This window comes from Bos mutus, chromosome 2 (genome assembly GCF_027580195.1).
Source record: "Bos mutus isolate GX-2022 chromosome 2, NWIPB_WYAK_1.1, whole genome shotgun sequence".
In the NCBI taxonomy this organism is placed as follows: Eukaryota; Metazoa; Chordata; class Mammalia; order Artiodactyla; family Bovidae; genus Bos; species Bos mutus.
Genome location: NC_091618.1, coordinates 62,448,238 through 62,468,074, shown reverse-complemented (window position 1 = coordinate 62,468,074; position 19,837 = coordinate 62,448,238). Strand labels below are relative to the sequence as shown.

Genomic DNA, 19,837 nt, shown 5'->3' with positions numbered 1-19,837 from the left:
CTTAATAACATACTCTTAAACAATCCAGGTCAAAGAATAAAGCAGAAGGGAAGTTAAAAAATAGTTTGAATTGAATGAAAATGAAAAACATATAAACTTAATAAAACAACATATAAGTAACATATAATGAAACAACATACAAACTCCAATGCTATTAAAGCACTGCTTATATGAAAAAAAAACAAAAACAAAAACAAATTATGGTCTTCTGTGAGCCTGGCTCCTAATTGCCTTGCTCCCTCCTATGGGATCCTGTGTCTTAGCCTTGGCCCTAATTGTCTCAAATATGTAATTCTTGATTAGAGGAATGATGCTTTTCAGACCAAGCAGCAGCATCAAAGTATCTGGAGGAAAATAAAAAGAACATCCTTATGTAGGTGTCAAATTTTTCTAATTTGGAGCAGAAGATGGATGAAAAGACTGATTTGTAACTTCCAGAAGTTTCAGGATGTCTCTGGAAAGAAACATGTAATGAGGATAGAGACATTGAAACTAGGCTAAAGTGGGTTTGTATCCTGACTCCAATCTAAAAGCTTGAGTCTCTAAGCAGAATTAACGTCTGAAGGAGTAATGGCGTTAGAGATTGACTGGAAGAGGATTCCGTGCTTCCTGCCCTTATTCTACAAGAAGCAGGGAGAGGGCGGGGACTGTGTTGAAAGAAGGATTTGACTGTTCATTATTTAATTGTTTAATTCAAAACAGAGTAACTTGCATAAACCAAGTGTTAGTCACTCAGTTGTGTCCGACTCTGTGACCCATGGACTGTAGCCTGCCAGGTTTCTTTGTCCATGGGATTCTCCAGGCAAGAATACTGAAGTGGGCTGCCATTTCCTCCTCCAGGGGAATCTTCTCAACCCAGAGATCAAACTCAATTCTCCTGTGTTTCCTGCACTGCAGGCGTATTCTTTACTGCTTGAGTCATCTGGGAAGACTGCATAAACCAAACGGATAGTCATAAAACTTCAGGGCTGGAAATGAGCTTAGATGTCCCTTTGCAAGTCACTGCCACATTAATGAATCCAGCTGTCCGTCCTAGGCTTCATCTTCCTTGACCTGTCCAGTGGCACCGTCTTCACTTGACTTCCAGGCCCTCTGTGTCCTGGTTGTCCTCCCATCTTACTTCGATTCTCCTGCTTTGACTGGCTCCTGCCCCTCACCCTGACCTCCATGTACTAGAGTGCCCCAGCTCCCTCACCACCTCCTCTAGGGCTCACTAGGTCTTAGGACTGTAACCTGAATCTTTGTCTTCAGCTCAGAGGTCTCCACTGAATATCAGACTGTATGTCCAATTGCACCTGTCATCTCTGTAAGTCGCTTTTGGCAGGAAAGAGGTTTCTGCAGGAGGCCCCTTTGTCTTGTTATTAACCTTAAACCAGGTGCCCCCATGATCTATTCAGTTCTGGCCCTAGCATACCTTTCAGATCTTTTAATCACACAATACCTTGTCTAACGTATTGGTTCTTTCCATAGATCAAAGAAGAGAAATGAACAAGTAATTAACAGATGACCAGATCTCTTCCCCAGCTTCCCCTTCAGTAATCTCAGGAATAAACTGTGTAAACAGATAGCATCAGGAGCAGTCCTAGCAGCAGCCTGTACACAGTAAAGGGTGGCAGCCACTCTGACCCCTCATCTCAGTGATTCACTGAGATTACTTCCCTCTTCCCCTTTAAAAACTTTCATGGCCGGACTTCCCTGGTGGCTCAGTGGTAAAGAATCTGCCTGCCAATGCAGGAGACACGGGCTGGATCCTCCAGGAAGACCCATGTGCCTTGGAGCAACTAAGGCCGTGCACCACAGTTATTGAGCCTGTGCTCTAGAGCCTGGGAGCTGCTACTACTGAAGCCCTGTGCGCTCTAGAGCCTGTGCTCTGCAGCAAGAGGAGCCACTGGAATGAGAAACCCTGGAAGCATACCTAGAGAGTAGCCCCTGCTCACTGCAATGAGAAAAAATCTTGCATAGCAACAAAGACCCAGCACAGCCAAAAATGAATAAATAAAATTATTAAAAAAACAAACAAACAACTTTCATGGCCGAGCAAAATCTTCAGAGGTGGTGTATGGGTACACTGAGCCCACCATCTCTAGATTGCCCTCATTCTGATTAAAGGTAACTTTCCTTTCTACCTACATTTGTCTCTCTCTTAAACATTTATTTATTCTTTTTATGGCTGCACAGTTTCGAGATCTTAGTTTCCTGACCAGAGATTGAACCCATGTCCTCAGCAGCGAAAGGACGGAGTCCTAGCCACTGACCCCCAGGGGATTCCCTCAGTCATCGATTTTTGAGCAGCAGCAGCCGGACTTGAGTTCAGGAACATCTCCAGGCAGTCTGATGGGCACCTCTGACTTCCACCTGGCATGTAGCTGCTGGTCCCCGACCTTCCTTGAAGCACCTTCTCACAGGTTTCATCTCAGTCAGTGCAGCTCTGTTTTTCCAGATGCTGTGGCCAAAATAGTTGGTGTCAAACTTCTCTTTTTTTCCCTCTCACACCATGCCAACATCAGCAAATCTGTCTACCTTCACACCATCTCCAAAAGTTGAGCACCCCTCGTTTCTTTCATTGTATCACCCTGGTCCAGCCCACTATGGATGCCCACTGGATGAAGGCCTGGGCATCAACTTCCTCTTGGGTGGTTTTTCAGTCTGTTTTCAGTATAGCAGGGATCCTTTGAAAATGTATACCCACCAGGAATTCCCTGGAAGTCCAGTGGTTAGGAGTTAGCACTTCTACTGCCTTGGTCAGGGTTCATCCCTGGTTGGGGAGCTAAGATCCCGCAAGCTGTGCCACACAGCCACCCACCCCCTCACCACCAAATGTAAATTCACCAGTGCTCTTCGTCTTACACAGGGTCAAGGCTAACAATTAACAATGGCTTCTGAGGACCTGCCCCATCTGGCGTCACTTTCCTTCCCCCTCATTCCTCCCACTGCCTTCTTCGCCAACTCTGTGCCAGTTACACTGGTATCTTTTTAAAATTTGATTTAGGGCTACACTGGGTCTTCATGCTTTGTGCAGGCTTTCTTGAGTTGTGACAGTGGGGGCTATCTCACTGAGTTAATGAAACAAATATGATGTACCAGCATTGTTTCAATCACTGGGGTATAACCATTACTAGGACAAAGCTCCTACCCTTAGGAATACTGGTACTTGGAATGGGCTGTTGAAGCTGAATGAAGCTCCAGTACTTTGGTCACCTGATGCCAAGAGTCAACTCACTGGAAAAGATCCTGATGCTGGGAAAGATTGAGGGCAGGAGGCGAAGGGGGCGACAGAGGATGAGATGGTTGGATGGCATCACCAACTCTATGGACGTGAGTTTGAGCAAGCTCTGGGAGATGGTGAAGGACAGGGAAGCCTGGAGTGCTGCAGTCCACAGGGTTGCAAAGAAACGACTTAGCAAGTAAACAACAACAAACAAACAATGAAGAGGAAACAAAAAAGGCTTCTTTTTTCCAGAAACTGGGCAGCTTCCTGGGGAGGCAGCACCCCAAGAGGACGAAGGGGGAGCACTTCTCCAGCTGAGGGACATGGCTGGTGGGGTGGAGCCCAGTGAGCAATTGAACAGGATGGACAGATTGATGTTTCACTCGGTTGGAACAATTCAAACTTTTCTACCTTTTGCGTGTAGTACCTATTCAGGCAATAACTTAAAATTGAAAAAAATAAAAAGTCACCAGAAAATAATGAGCTAGGTGAGTAACATGCCTTTATATGGCTGATTCTACATTAACATTAAATCAGATAACTAGCTCTGTACAAATATGCAAGGTAGGAAACACTTCTACAATTTGCATTTACTAAACAACTTGCTTGCATTTTTTATTGTACCAGACATGCATTGGCAGTCTTTTTTTTAAAGCTAATTAGAAAAAACCACAATATTTATCATCTAGCTAAGTGTTAAAGCAGAAATAGAAGAAAAATTGACACCTTCCTTCAGAAGAAAAAAATCATCAGTGATGATCCTATACCCCTGCCAAAAACCATCTGAATAGTTTCTCTCTTGGATGGACAATTCAGATTGTTCCCTTGTTTCTCGTCCAAAAGCTGTGCTTCTTCCCTTGACCCAAGGCCACAGCTCTTTCCTCTGGTGCTCAAGTCATAGTAGAACCTGTGAATGGAGCCGCCAGAGACCAGCAGCGTCGCTCAGGGCACATTTGCTGTGGAAACTATGTTTGGCAAGTATCGAATGTCTGAACTTCTTTTCCTGGGCATGGTAGGGTTGACAGCACTTATTCTTAACAGGGGAAATTCTAAACTTGGCCACTTATGAGCACAAAAATGTAACTTCCATAACACAGAACACATTTCCTTCTTTCTGTCAACACACACAGAGGCAGTGCAGGCCACCCAGATACTTGGTGAGCAATTTGTTTCTAAAACAGATTGCTTCCTGAGTCAGGAGAAATTTGTAGATAAGCATGTGAAATATTCTCTGGATCAATGGAGCAGTAACTGAAGCCCTGAACTGAAGCCAACTGAAGCCCTGACTTCCCAAACAATTATGTTTTGTTTCTGTTTTTGTTCCTAAGAGGAAAATGGCCAGAAATATAACACCTAGATAGAACTTGAAAATAATTTCAAATGTTTAGATTTACTAATTGAAATAGAAAAATGTCCCAGGGAATTTCCTGGTGGTCCAGTGGTTAAGACTCTGAGCTCTCACTGCCAAGGGCCTGTAAAACAGGGTTCGATTCCTGTTTGAAAAACTAAGATCTTGTAAGCTGCATGGTGCGAAAAAAGAAAAAAAGCCCCAATCTGTTTATTTTGTGCTTTTAATTTGGGCCTCATGAATAAAAAACCTAAATGAGCATAGTGTGTGGACAATAGGAAGTACTCTGAATAGAATGGGCTAAAGATTGTTTACAATGATGACAACAGTAAAGCTAAATTCTCTTGTATGAACTTTTTAAATACAGCCACCAAATTCTAATACACACTGGGGAACACCAAATTATAAAACCATTTTCCCATAATTATTGTCCAATGACCCTAAGCTATGCTTATTCATAACTACACGCAACTTCATAAGCTAGAAACGATCACGGTTCATTTCATCAGTATGTTGTGTTACTGGTTATCTGACATCCTTTTGCGAGTATGTTTTTAACAATAACCAATTACCCAAAGAATGTTACTAAGCACCCTGTTGCTTAAGAGTCATTTCATAGTGGCAGTTTCTATCTTTGGTTGTCTAGAAATTGGTGCTGTGTGGGTGTGTAAAAAGATGCTTCTCAGGGAGGTCATTTCTTTTAAATTGAAATGTAGTTGATTTACAATGTTGTGTTAATCCCATCCATACAACAGTGACTCAGTTATACATATATATACTATTTTTTAACATTAATTTCCATTAAGGCTTATCAGGATATTGAATATAGTTCCCAGTACTACTCAGTAGGACCTTGCTGTTAACCCATTCTACACATAATAGTTTTTCTCAGGGAAGTCTTGTTTAAAAAATAATTAGGGTATAAACCCCTTTAGTAAGTTTGCATTTTGCTAGCTTCTTAAACGAACGGAGAGGACTGTAGATTTAAAGCGCCTGGGATCTGCTGCCATCTAGTGTTAGGTTGCTGACAGCTGCTTCAAAACTGAGCTCCGAAGAATGGAACTTTTCACCTCCTCCCACGCCTGCCCCAGTGCCCCACTTCTGCCTCCATTCCAGTCACCAGCCCATGTCAGCACAAAGCTTTTGCGTCTTTCCTTTTTCCCACTGTCACTAACAATCTAGCTTTCATGCCCATTTTGTTGGAAGGACGTCAAAAGAAGTCAGTTGAATTGGCTCACCATATGCTATTTCTGGGCAAGTTCTTTAAGCTCTCTGGGCTTCAGTCTCATTGTTCAGATAGGAACAGAACTGCCTAACTTCATAGGTTGTCCTGATTAAATGAGCTAATACACATGGAAGGATTTAATAAATGTTCATTATCATCACACATCTATCAAGCCTGAGTCCTTAATGGAAATACAAGTATTGAAAATAGTCTGGGGAATTCCCTGGAGGTCCAGCGGTTAAGACTCAGCACTTTCACTGCAGTAGCAGTCTAACCCCTGGTCGGGGAAATAAGATGCCTCAGAGATGGAAAAAAGGAAACAGCTTGTATTACTTTTCATTTTATTATCAGAACGCAGAAATTGGGTTCTATAAGACAATTCAGGCTGCTTGTTTTTCACAGGTCCATTCTGGATAAAAAGTCCTTTGAAAATATTTGCACCCAGGCTACAGCTTCTTCTTTTTTAAAAAATTCAAGTTACAAAGTTAGTTTCAGACATACAGCAAAGTGATTGTTTATATGCGTATTCATTTTCAGATTATTTTCCATTATGGGTTATTACAAGATATTGAGTACAGCTTCCTGTGCTATACAACAGGTTCTTGTTTGTTGTTTCATATATAGTGGTGTGTATGTTCATCCCAAACTCCTAAATTATCTATCCCTACCCTTAACTGTTTTTTTTAGCGGCATGGGCAGCTTGCAGGATCCCTACCAGGGAACTTCCTAAAACTCACTTCTCAATCTTTTCAGCTATTTAAAAATGTAAAACAAAACCCTGCAGCGGGTTGGATTGGGCAGCAGGATAACTGGTCGCTTTGAGGGCCACAGGCTGCCCCATGATGTAGTTAGGTTTGGGCCTTGTGATTTTTTCTGCCTATAGAAAGTGCAAATTACTTGTATACATTCATCACACTTGTGGGCTGAGAGCAGCCATGGGCATCACTGCACAGGGGACAGAGCCCTGCTGTGCCCACCTGTCAGTCCTTGAACAGCCTTTGCCGTACTGCAGTGAGACACACTCATGATCCATCAGCCACGGTTACAACTTCCAGATTCTTGATTTTTTCCCTACAAAATCTGAGGATCAACCCCACACTACTTTGACAAATGCTCCTAATACAGTCCCCAGGAAAATGTTAAGTTCAACTCTATTTCTTTGCCATGATACATGCTAAAAACCCCTCTCCCCATCCAGCTCCAGGGTACATCAAAAAACTCCTCACACGTCACGTGATGACGATCAGTACAATGCTGGAAGAGGAGTGTCTGGGCAGTAGGTCAGGAAACAGGGAAATAATAAAAATCTGTCAGGCTGCATTGGTAAGCTTATCTGGTGCTTTCCCAGAATGGAAACCAGATGGACTTCTAGATCCACAAATTCAGACATGGTTCAAAGAGTTAGGCAGTTCTGTTACTCATTCAATTTAATTAAACATAATGAACATAGTCTGTATAGGGACTAATCTAGAGCTAAGATGTTCTTTGTATGTTTATTTTTGGGTGCGTGTGGCTCTGTTGGTACTTGTGGGCTTTCTCTAGTTGCAGTGAGCAGGGGCTGGTCTCAAGTTGCGGGGCACAGGCTTCTCACTGCAGTGGCTTCTCTTGTTGCGGAGAATGGGCTCTAGGTGAGCAGGTTCAGTTGCTCTGTGGCATGTAGAATCTTGACCAGGGATGAACCTGTGTCCCTTGCACTGACTGGCAAATTCTTAACGACTGGACCACCAGGCAAGTCCCTATGCTCTCTGTGTATTAAAACTGATTCACCTAGGTCAGTATTATCATCATAATATGTAACAAATATTACATGAAAAAACGTTTGGTGGTAATGAATCCTTTTAATGAAACTGAATTAGCTGATCCCTTGTGGCTCAGCTGGTAATGAATCCACCTGCAATGCATGAGACCTGGGTTCAATCCCTGGGTTGGAAAGATCTCCTGGAGAAGGGAAAGGCCACCCGCTCCAGTATTCTGTCCTGGAGAATTCCATGGACTGTACTGTATTAGTCCCCAGGGTCGCAAAGAGTCGGACATGACTCAGAGATTTTTACTTCACTTCAATTAGCTGACACATTTCAAGGGTATCAAAACCTTAAAAGATCATTCAAAGGCAAAACCCAACAATTTTTTATTTCAGGATATCCAAGTTCCCCTTGCATACAAAAAAACAGAAAAAGTTTATCAGGTGGTCACTACATGAATCTTGAAACCAAATTCCTGATTGATGATACTGATATAAGATGGTAGTTACTAATCCATGCCAGCCCACCACAAACTAATTTAACGTTGGTAAAAATGATCATATATACATAAATGAGTCTCTATTAGTACTGACACCTCCTTCTCACTCCCCATAGAATTTGACTTCTAGTTTCAGCCATCTGATGGGTTAAATGTGCTTGGTCTAATAGAGAACTATTTTGATGGTCAAGCAGGATTTTCTTTATTTGATGGTAACAACAAAGGTTACAGTTTAGTACTTAAACCAGCAGTTAATAGTGATCTTCTCTCCAGGCAGAGTTAACTAAAAGCACCTGTGAAAACTGCAAAGAAAACTAGGGACAGGACAAGAGGCAGTGGAAGCCTGGCTGCTGTAAACTGGTGTGCACCCCTGCATTCCAGCAAGGGCAGGGGAGCCAGAATCACCGACTGCTTTCCTCAGGGACTTGAATTGACAGTTTTTTCCCAACTATCTTGTTACTGGTTGCATTCCACTGTACCCAGTTAAATATAAAGAATTAGTCTTCTTAATAAAATCATCTTTTCAGAAGAACTATATACAATACATTAAAAAAAAAAATCACTGATTGTGTTTCCTTCGTCTTTTTTTCTTTGAACTTGCAGGTGGTTGAGTCTCCTGTGTTTCTTCTTTTACACCAGATATGGGCTGTTTGAAAACTATTTCATTATCTTTATCATCATCATTCATTTTAGCCACTTCAGATTTTCGTTTCTCCAAAAATGCTGGTGTACAAACTGGTGTGGGACCCTGGGTTCAAGTGAAAGATTATAATACATAAATGTGGGAAGACATTAGGAATGACCCTCTCCCGCCACCACTCCTCTATTTTTATAAGTTACACATATTATTTTTGGCCTCTTTCCATCATTTGATGATATAGCTGCACATGATCAAGCGCTTAGGTGCTGATCACACTTCGTTACAAGACTGAGCAAGCAAAGCGACAGTAGCAGCAACTGCCTTTCCTCCTTTAAACTGCAATACCGGATTCCCAGAATACTGAGGACAATCTTACCTGGCTATCCACAGCCTTCTCAGGAGTCTCAGGAGTGACTGAAGCGGCTTTCTTCTTCTTACGTAAAGCCTTCAATAAATTTTAAGAGACTACATCAATCTGCGTGTTGACTAGATATAGTGGTCCTGAATGGACTTCCCCATTTATCTTTTTCTAATATCAAGTGGGTAATATGATAAGCAAAAGTTTTACCTGGTGCTTTCTGGAATTTTGAGGACCAGTGTTTGAAGCATTTTCCTCATTTTTATGTAATACCTTAACCTAAATAAGCATACAGAAGTAATAGAAAAAGAAGTTGTAAAACTAGCAGTCTCACATATGTATATTTTAAAACTTACCATTAGATCATTATACATAGGCTTATTAGTTAATTCTGACATAGACTTTTAGGACTATTTCCAACTTAAAAGGACCATGAAACAAAATTTTAACTAAAATGGCATATAAAGGATGGTCATTTTACAATCTTGGTATTTACTGGTAACATACAATAAACCAAACATTTAATCCTGGCAATGACACCTTTACTAGTAATCTACAAGCATTATGGTTTTCGGTCAAATAAGGTTTCACTCAATCATCTAAAACTACTAAATCAGGTATGTGTTGCAAATTGGTTAATCCCTTTCAGGATTTCCTCCCCTGTGTAGTGTAACAGGAAATACTAGGACTGCTTGACAAACCTACAAAGACAAGCCTACAATGACTGCAGTGTCAAAAATTCAGTCAAAATCTCGTAGGGGGAGATACTGGGTTAGACATTTTATACAAAGGAATACACACCAATGAAGGGAAATTATAATCAATCCCCTTTTTAGCCAATCTCTTCCTGAGTAATTTTTCCTTCTTTTTAAACCGCTCCTCCATCCGTAGCTTTTGAACAAGTGACCGATTCTGATTGTACCGTTTCACTGCTGGATATGATGGCCTTTTAAATGGCATATGCCACTCTCTAAAAAGTTCTTCATGTACCTTTTCAGGTGGTATAAAATGACCTACAATTAAAAAAGAAAGAAAAAAAAAAGTTTTCAATCAAGTAGGAGGGAGAGGATTTTAATGAGAACTCCAGACTCTCCCTTGTGTCACTTGTAGCATAATCAAATTGATGTGTCCCCCATTTACAAGGAGAAGCCTGAAAGAAAAAAGCAGGTACCCAAGGGAAAGTCAGGCAGCCCACAATTATCCACCACTCACTCACTGTGTGCCAAGAACGATTCCAGGACTAGAGATACATGAGTGAACAAGACGAGTGCATAGAGGAGAGTGTGGAAATTAAGTCTTAGGGTTCCCGAAGCTAAAAGGACTCCCACTTTTAGACTGTGTGACTCACGACAGCAGAAGCTCTTACCTTCTGGCTCATATCCTCCAGGCACCTGCCCAGGACTAAGGCAGCTCACTGCTTATCTGTATCTCTCTGCTTAGGGATGCACACTGAGCCCCTTATGCGGGGAAGCCAAAATCCCTGGGATCTACCCTCCACCAGTGATAGATGGTACACAAACATCCCAGTTTCTGTGCTTGTCAGCTGGGATGATTCTGTTTCCCAAGGTGACCAGTAGGAAGGAGCCCAAATGCCTAAATAACCCTCTTGCTAAAATACCCTTTACTGACTTCCTTCCTTCCTTTACTGACTGTCAAATCTCCACTCCTTACAAGTATTTCCCTGGGATCACCTCTAAGACAAACTACTCCCCTGCAAAAAAAAGAAAAGGTGGGGATGTGGCTAACACCTCATATCGGAGTTCGGCACTGTTTGTGCCACCCTTCAGAAGTCAGGTGGAGCACAGCAGGGATCTCACACACGTGGTCACCCAATCACCCACTTCGTCCTGGCAAGAGCCACATTTTTCATGTGTGAATAACACCCAGGATCTCAGGGGGCTCCTAGGACCCTCTCTCACAGCAATAGGAACTAAGATGGAGAGGTGTGACCTGGGTGCTGGCTCTGGATGAGCTGCTCTGGGGAGGCGGGTCAGTGGGAGCTCCACCTCCTGCGGGATGAACCTCTCATCTGCTACTGTCGCCCTTGTACTTCCAATGGTTTCTCTGCAGAGGAGCTTCAGCCAAGGCCATGAAGACTGGCTGACATGTGACTCCTCACCCTGAAAATCATCCTGTCTAGGACCATTAGTGGTTTCCGCTGTCCTCGGCATGTATTCTAAACTGTGCTTTACATGGCTTCTGGTAACCTGACCTTTATTCATCTATTTTCTCGCTATGCTCCTTGAAGGCAATTACGTTTGTCACTGGTTTGGCATTTGCTGTCCCCCCACCAAATTCTCAGTTCCACCCCTTCACCTGGCTGTTATTTAATCTTCAGGTTCCAACTTTAATGACTCTTCCTCAGGGAAGCCTCCCACACCTCACCAGGAAGCCCTTCCTATTTACTCCTTAAGGAAACTGTTCCAACTCCATCTCAGCAGAAAACAGCTCTCACTCCAGAAATCTTAAAATTCCAGTTCAAACCTATCTTGAAAATGCACTTAAATTGTTGCACCACCACTTAGGAGACTCATCCCAGGGATAAGGTGGGACGTCCAAGCAGCTAAGCAACCTCCCATCGCAGCCACCGTCAGCAGGAGCATCCCTGAAATCCCACAGGCTAAGAATCGGGTACTTACACTTTAAGAGTCTTTCACCAAAAAGGTAGTTGTTCATTGTTTCAGCAGCTATTTTGGCAACATCTTCAGATTCAAACTCCACAAAGCCGTAGCCTTTGCTATTTCCAGTCTGCAATGACAAATCCACCACAAAAAGCAGAACAATTACATACTAATGTACCACCAAACCCCTAAAATGTCATTAATGTACAATAGCTGCGTCCGACTCCTGCGACACCATGGACTGTAGCCTGCCAGGCTCCTCTGTTCATGGGATTTTCCAGGCAAGAATACTAGAGTGGGTTGCCATTTCCTTCTTCAGGGGATCTTCCCCATCCAGGGATTGAACCTGGGTGTCCTGCACAGCAGGCAGATACCGACTGAGCTACCAGGGAATTCCCAGTAGGAATAGCATTAAGGAATCACATTAAGACACCTTTAATTTTCAACTTCAAATCACATAGTGTGCAGACTGTTACAGGGAAAGAAAAGATCCAAAATAGTCTAAATTTGCCTCTGGTTTTGAAGATTTCCTGGGATTATAGTTGGAATTTATTCAGTAGCAACAGCCAACATAAAGGAATCTGGTAGGCTCCATAGTCCTTTATTCATTGCCCTCATGGGTGGTCATATTATCCATCTACTTGGGAGATGGAATAAATGCGTCACAAAAATACAGGTAATGTAATTCCCATTTATATGAAAAAAAATGAAAAGAAATCAAGTCAGTGTCTCCCAGCCCATCAATAAAACATCACATTCACTGTCATGTTTAACAATGACTGACCATCTCCACAGCTGAGGGCACAGGACCAGGGACTACTCTCTGAGAGACACACATGCTGGATTCTGGCCTCTACACCATAACATAATGAGCTTGCTAACAAGAGTTCTAAAGTCCAAATGCTCAGGTTTGGATCTTAGCTCTGACACTCAGATAAGGAATGTTTAAGCCTCAGTTTTTCCTAAAATGAGGATAAAATAAACACTCTCATAGAGTTGCCATGAAAACACAAAATAACTGGCAAGTGCTCCACACTTTTGTCAAGTACTCAATACATGTTACTTTAGGGTGGCAGGGTATGCCTACCCCACATCTGCTCCTCTGGCAAATAATTATTGAGCTGAAGGTACTGAGAAATAGAACAAGAAACTCTGCCCTCCCCTTATTTACCTAAAAATAGGACACAAATTTAGAAAGGTTCCTCTCCCTTCTATCAGAAAGATGTTAGAGGAAACCACACAACAAACTTTACTAAGCAGATTTTATCACCAAGATCCAAACCTGGGCATTTGGACTTTAGAATTCTTATGAGCCTCCTGATATTTGCCTCCCCACAACTTGCAACCACATAAACTCAAAGCACTGTTCCCTCATCTTGTCACTCCTCAAAGTTCTCACAACCCTTTCTTTGAGCACTCCCATGAGTAAGCAAACATTTTAGTCTCTTTTTAATCTGTTTTTCAGTCCAATTTATAGGGTCTCAGCCTAGGGCAGTAGAAAAAGAACTTTCCCTCCTCTACAGTTCCAATTCTTAGTGACAACAACTAGGAAAACTTTACAATCTTGCATTAAACAAACTTATTTTCGGATATGGCTCAAAACTGGTCATGTGATCCTGGAAATAAGAAACTATTCACAGGCTGTGTGGCTTAACAAGAGTTGGGAGCCAGGAGGCTGACTCCTAGCTGTGCTAGTGACTAACAATCAGGACACAGCCACCACCTAGAGTCTCAGGTTAGTTATCCGCAACAGGATGATTCTAGTAAAACTTTAAATGTCTGACAATCCTCCTACCATCCCAACTCTCACTCAGGAGGGGAACGATGGTGGAGTGTAAGACACTATAATAAATCTTTTGAAATCTGATGTGAAAATACATGTCAAGTGTCCCCCAAACCAAACACTCAAAAGCCAAAACCTTGACCTAGTAATCCAAGAAAGTTAAAAATACCAAGCAGATAGTCAAAACTGGGGTGGGTAGCTTTATAATATGCAACAAAGCTGGAAATGTTACATTTCAGTGCACTGCATCAAGGAGCAGACTTTCTAAGAAAACTGGCCTCAACTCTTTAAAAGAGCCAATGTCAAGAAAAACCAAACAAGCAAAACAGGGATAGAGAGACTGTTCTACATAGGATGAAGAGATAAACGATCAAGTGCAATGTATAAACCCTAACTAGATCCCAGAATGGCAGGGACTATTGCGGATATTTGAAGAGGGGCAGTAAATGAGATTATCATATTGTGATTATGTAGCACAATGTCCTTCGGAGAAGGCAATGGCACCCCACTCCAGTACTCTTGCCTGGAAAATCCCATGGATGGAGGAGCCTGGTGGGCTGCAGTCCATGGGGTCGCTAGAGTCGGACACGACTGAGCGACTTCACTTTCATGCATTGGAGAAGGAAATGGCAACCCACTCCAGTGTTCTTGCCTGGAGAATCCCAGGAACAGGGGAGTCTGGTGGGCTGCCGTCTATGGGGTCGCACAGAGTCGGACACGACTGAAGCGACTTAGCAGCACAATGTCCTTATTCTTAGACTTATGATGATGTATTTATACTAAAGTATTACAACTGTCACTTTCTTCAAAAGGTTAAAAACCCAAAAAGGTATGTACGTTTTTATAGACATGAGAAGAGATGAAGCTAATGTATCAGGATATTAACAATGAGTGAATCCAAGGGAGGATGTTCATTACACTTTCCTTTCTACTTCCCTGTCAACATTTTCAGAACACAAGGCTGGTGAACACAACTGCACTTCATTATGGAAAAACACTTACAAAATAACAACCCACAAAAGGCAAAAAAAAAAAGTCTTTGAACAATAAGGGCAAAAACATGAATAAGTGTTTCACAAAACACCAAAGGCTGATAAACAAATAATGATACTCAATCTCACTATTGCATTCATCTCACGTGCTAGTAAAGTAATGCTTAAAATTCTCAAAGCCAGGCTTCAGCAATATGTGAACTGTGAACTTCCTAATGTTCAAGCTGGTTTGAGAAAAGGCAGAGGAATCAGAGATCAAATTGCCAATATCTGATGGATCATCGAAAAAGGAAGAGTTCCAGAAAAACATCTATTTCTGCTTTCTTGACTATGCCAAAGCCTTTGACTGTGTGTATCACAATAAACTGTGGAAAATTCTGAAAGAGATGGGAATACCAGACCACCTGACCTGCCTCTTGACAAACCTATATGCAGGTCAGGAAGCAACAGTCAGAACTGGACATGGAACGACAGACTGGTTCCAAATAGGAAAAGGAGTATGTCAAGGCTGTATATTGTCACCCTGCTTATTTAACTTATATGCAGAGTAAATCATGAGAAATGCTGGGCTGGAAGAATCACAAGCTGGAATCAAGATTGCCGGGAGAAATATCAATAACCTCAGATATGCAGATGACACCACCCTTATGGCAGAAAGTGAAGAGGAACTCAAAAGCCTCTTGATGAAAGTGAAAGAGGAGAGTGAAAAAGTTGGCTTTAAGCTCAACATTCAGAAAACAAAGATCATGGCATCTGGTCCCATCACTTCATGCAAATAGATGGGGAAACAGTGGAAACAGTGGCTGACTTTATTTTTCTGGGCTCCAAACTCACTGCAGATGGTGACTGCAGACATGAAATTAAAAGACGCTTACTTCGTGGAAGGAAAGTTATGACCAACCTACACAGCATATTGAAAAGCAGAGACATCACTTTGTCAACAAAGGTCCATCTAGTCAAGGCTGTGGTTTTTCCTGTGGTCATGTATGGATGTGAGAGTTGGACTGTGAAGAAAGCTGAGCACAGAAGAATTGATGCTTTTGCACTGTGGTGTTGGAGAAGACTCTTGAGAGTCCCTTGGACTGCAAGGAGATCCAACCAGTCCATCCGAAAGGAAATCAGCCCTGAAGGACTGATTGGAAGCTGAAACTCCAATACTCTAGCCACCTGAAGCGAAGGGCTGACTCACTGGTAAAGACCCTAATGCTGGGAAAGATTGAGGGCAGGAGGAGAACGGGATGACAGAGGATGAGATGGTTGGATGGCATCACCAACTCAATGGACATGGGTTTGGGTGGACTCTGGGAGTTGGTGATGGACAGGGAGGCCTGGCGTGCTGTGATTCACGGGGTCGCAAAAAGCTGGATATGACTGAGCAACTGAACTGACTGAATCTCACTAAAAATGAGACAGATCATTCTACACTCAACCAGAGGATATATTATAAAGTGCTATTTTTCAAACTCAGAGTTTGAAGAATTTAAAACTTGCCCTTTTAAAGGGCAGCAGAATCAATTTATTATGCCAGAAAAGTATTTTTAAATAAACTGAATGGGAAAATTAAGTATCATCTTCCTAGATTTTTATTTCAGTTAATGTTTACGTACAGGTACATGTGTGCTGGCTTGTGCTGTAAAACTTACTTCTTATTGTGGATTCAAGGTCTGAAAAATACTATTCAAGAGAAAGTCACCTATACCTGCACAAAGAATGTTCCCAGCAGTTTCATCGACAAGACTGGAAGAAAGCTAACGTTCAACAAGAGGGTGGATCAACAAAACTGCAGCATATTCAGGCAGTGACAACAGAGCAGGGACAAGTAGTTAACTCTGTTCTGTTGTAAGTTAAGTGGTAAAATGTGAAAAAACTGTATCAAGAAAAAAAGAGATTCCAATAACAAGAATTCTGTGGTTACAAGTATTGTATGTGGGAAAAACATAAAAGTTGGCCACACCCTATTACTGAAATAAACCACACAAATCTTTATTAGGAGGTAGGTATGATACAGTGACATTTTTACAATACTTTGTGTATCAGGCACTGTTCTAAGAATCTTATACTTATTACCTCATTTAAGCTTTGATTCAATACTCCTGAGAGGCTGGTGCAATTTTGCTCATATTTTAAATCAGAAAACAAGCACGCAGGTTATAGAATTTGCCCAAAGTCACACAACCAATAAGGTGTAGAGTCCAGCCTCACACTTAAGTTCATGAACCCTTGGGTTAGTAGTTATAGGATAAAAAGGACTCACTAGGATTGCCAATTTAATTTGAGGAACTGAGGCAATTACCTTAAAAAAAAAAAAAAAAAGTAAAATACACATTCACAGGAATACTAATTTTGTTCTCCATCTGCTTCAGGTTTTAGACCTTATCCAATCCCTTTCTGGAATGAAGTGTGAAAATTGAACATGCAAACATGCTCCAAAACCTGTCAAGGATGATATGCTTTTGGAAAATAAAAATCTAATTCAATACAAAAATCTTACCTTTTTACTCCTGGACAGTCTGAATCTTGTAACAGTGCCAAATTGGGAAAAATATGCTCGGATCTGGGTTTCATAAAGGGTTGGTGGTAAGTGGCCCACGTAGATTACTCCAGGAGTAGGTTTTTGTTTCTCCTGTTGCTGAAAACATAAAGACCAGGGAAATACATATATATATATATATGTTTTTAATTAGAAAAAAATCACACTGCAACAAAACTTGTGAAACTCTGCTCTTAGATTAAGACAAGAGATCAAAACCCCAGAAACTATAAAGAATAATAGTGAAGAGACTTATGGTTGCCCGGGGGTGGGGGGGAGGAGGGGTGGGAGTTTAGGGTTAGCAGATGCAAACTATTATATAGAAAATGGATAAACAACAAGGTCCTACTGTATAGCACAGGGAACAATATTCAACACCCCAGGAGAGATTAACACAACACTGTAAATCAACTAAACTCCAATGGGAAAAAAAAAAGGGTGTCCTCGAAGACAATCGCCAAGCAGTAGCCTGTCTTCTCAGCTTCCCTCTCCGAGCACGAATACTCAGTAACTACACGCTGAATTAACAGATAAAATCTTCTGGCCTAAGAACTCTAACAAACATACCCTTCAATATTGTTTGCAGATCACCATTTACTCGCACCCAAGTAAAGAAACAATTTTAAGACGTCAGTAAACCTCCACGAAGCCTACTAACCTTTTAGTATCTCTGTCCTCGAACCCCTGCCTTCGGTAATACAGACTTTTAAGCTTTCCCGTGTACATTTTATGATAAAATTTTGGGCAGATATTATTGAACTTGATATCAGGGCCCCCAAACAGCAAATAGAACTTGGGTAATACTGTCTTTTAAGAATTCCAAAACCACTAACCAGGCAAACAAACCTCCCCAGTTCGGGGGCCCAGCCGAAGTAGGACTGGAGCTGATCCGCGGGACGAGGGCCGACCCAACAGCTGGCTCTCCTCTCTTCGAGCATCCCCGCGATATCCACTCCTTACCTTACCTCCGTAAGGACCCTAAAGTCCGCGCGGCCCAAAGCCGTCACTTCTCGGTCCTCCCGAGGAAACCTCGGCCCGCAAGCTCTTGAGGTCGGGGCCCGACCTGGGTGACGCCGGACGAAGCACACGCTTGGGGAGGCCGAGGCGCGCGGGTGGGACACCCAGACCCGGTCCGCCACCTCCCCTCGCGGTCGGGCCCGCGCCGGCCGCTCACCTTGGTCGCACGCCGACGAACCTGAGCCACCTCCTTTTTAAATTTGGCATCCTCCTGCGGGTTTAGGGACAGGAGTGGCTTTGCCGGGCCACCGAACGCCGCCATTCCGCCAGCTCGTACTCCGACGAGACCCACGCGGTACACCCGGAAACGCCAGACCCTCTGCTTCCCCAAACCGGAAGGGAGGGCGGGGCCTGCGGCACGGCTCCGGGGCGGAGCCTGGGTGCACGGCTCGGGGGCGGAGCCTGGGCGACAGCGTAGCGCGGGGGCGAGGCATAGGGCGTGGCGCAGCGCTGTGAAAGGGCTCAAGGGGCTTCTGGCTGGCAGGTGTCGTCTGGCACGTTCGGGGTTGCCTGCATTTGGAGGTGCTCATTCGCCTGGCTGCTCAATATTTAGATATCCTGCCTGACAGTGATTCTACCTGCCAACGAGGTCGGCTCTGTGTCCGGGAGCTCCCCTTGGGAGGGCTTTTCTAAGCTGATCTGATGCTTTTAGCAAGGGTGTCGTCTTCTGTTGCCTACAGGAGATGGCTTTCACTCCTTGCATTGTTGCAGGGCTGGCCTCTTGGCTGTTCTCAAAATTAGATGTTTGATGTATGAGTCAGATACGAGTCAGATACAGAGCAGGTTCTACGGTTCCCTGAGGGTCCCTTCCGTGTGTGTGTGTGTGTGTGTGTGTATGTGTGTGTGTGAACAGTCCCCTCTATTCCTGACATCTCTTAGTTCCTATGGGGAGGGAAAAGGAGGAGCAGAGTAGGGGAAGACGGCAAACTGACGGGATCTTCTGGGAGATCTCCTCTCAGATTTCTCCGACCCGCTTCAGGAATTCCTGGCCTCCAAAGGATCAGGTGGTGACACAAGTCTTATCAAAATTGAGTGAGCATGTGGATTGCCAATTCTGATTCCTAGGTGGGGGCAGGGCCTCAGGTTCTGTGTTTCTAACAAGCTCCCAGGTGAGGCTGATGCTCTGTGGATTACACTTTGATTATCAGGAGTAGAGACATGGGGAACTGATCACTGAACTGGGTTGAATTGCTGTCCCCTCAAAAGATATGTTTAAGTCTTCACCTCAACACCTGTGATGCAGACAGGATCTTTGCTGATGTAATCATGTTCAGATGAGGTTGTTATGGAATAAGGTGGGCCCTAATCCAATGATTAGTGTCCTTATAATAAGGAAACTTGGACACACACACACACACACACACGGAGAATGCCACGTGATGATGGAGGCAGAGATTGGAGAGATGTCATAAACTGAGGAACACCAGGAATTGCTGGAAGAGGTAAGGGACTATTCTTCCCTAGAGTCTTCAAGAGAATGGCTCTGCCAAAATCTGGGACTTGGATTTCTAGCCTCTAGAACTGTGGGAGAAGACATTTCTGTTGTTTCCAGCCACCCAGTTTGTGGTCATTTGTAATGGCAGCCTTAGGAAACGAATACAGTTACCACTTTGGTGCAGCCTTAAATGATGTTCTGAGGAAAACACTTTGATTAATCTTGGGGCTTACTTGACACCTTACCATGAGGTAGTGGAAGAACTCTTGGATGTTCACAGAAAGCTACCAGGACACCCTCCCCTTGGCCTTCACCTGATCATAGAAGTCTGCCCTTAACTGGGGACAGAGTCTCAGCCCTTGAATCCTCACTGCATCCCAGACCTGTTTCATTTTCCCCTTTCTGAGCTTGAGTCAGTCACAGCGCCTTCAATGACGTA

General features: G+C 43.1%; 1 protein-coding gene across 1 annotated transcript; it reads right to left on the bottom strand.

Annotated features, from left to right (window-relative positions):
• Positions 1–7,884: 7,884 nt before the first annotated feature.
• On the bottom strand, positions 7,885–18,303 carry NIFK (nucleolar protein interacting with the FHA domain of MKI67). The gene is made up of 7 exons (XM_005889857.3): positions 18,121–18,303; positions 16,908–17,045; positions 11,660–11,768; positions 9,822–10,033; positions 9,231–9,299; positions 9,039–9,107; positions 7,885–8,770 (listed from the first exon to the last, which is right to left on the bottom strand). Exons 1-7 carry the CDS (start codon positions 18,223–18,225, stop codon positions 8,582–8,584), a joined length of 891 nt encoding a protein of 296 aa, XP_005889919.1. The 5' UTR covers positions 18,226–18,303; the 3' UTR covers positions 7,885–8,581.
• Positions 18,304–19,837: the final 1,534 nt, after the last annotated feature.

What these genes read in the sequence shown, in the direction of transcription:
- NIFK (XM_005889857.3), bottom strand. Translation starts at nt 18,225, where the DNA reads ATGGCGGCGTTCGGTGGCCCGGCAAAGCCACTCCTGTCCCTAAACCCG. An exon ending in TTCGTCGGCGTGCGACCAAG is followed by an intron (nt 17,046 to 18,120) that starts GTGAGCGGCCGG and finishes TTATGTTTTCAG; the next exon opens with CAACAGGAGAAACAAAAACC. An exon ending in TGGTGAAAGACTCTTAAAGT is followed by an intron (nt 10,034 to 11,659) that starts GTAAGTACCCGA and finishes TTTTAATTGTAG; the next exon opens with GTCATTTTATACCACCTGAA.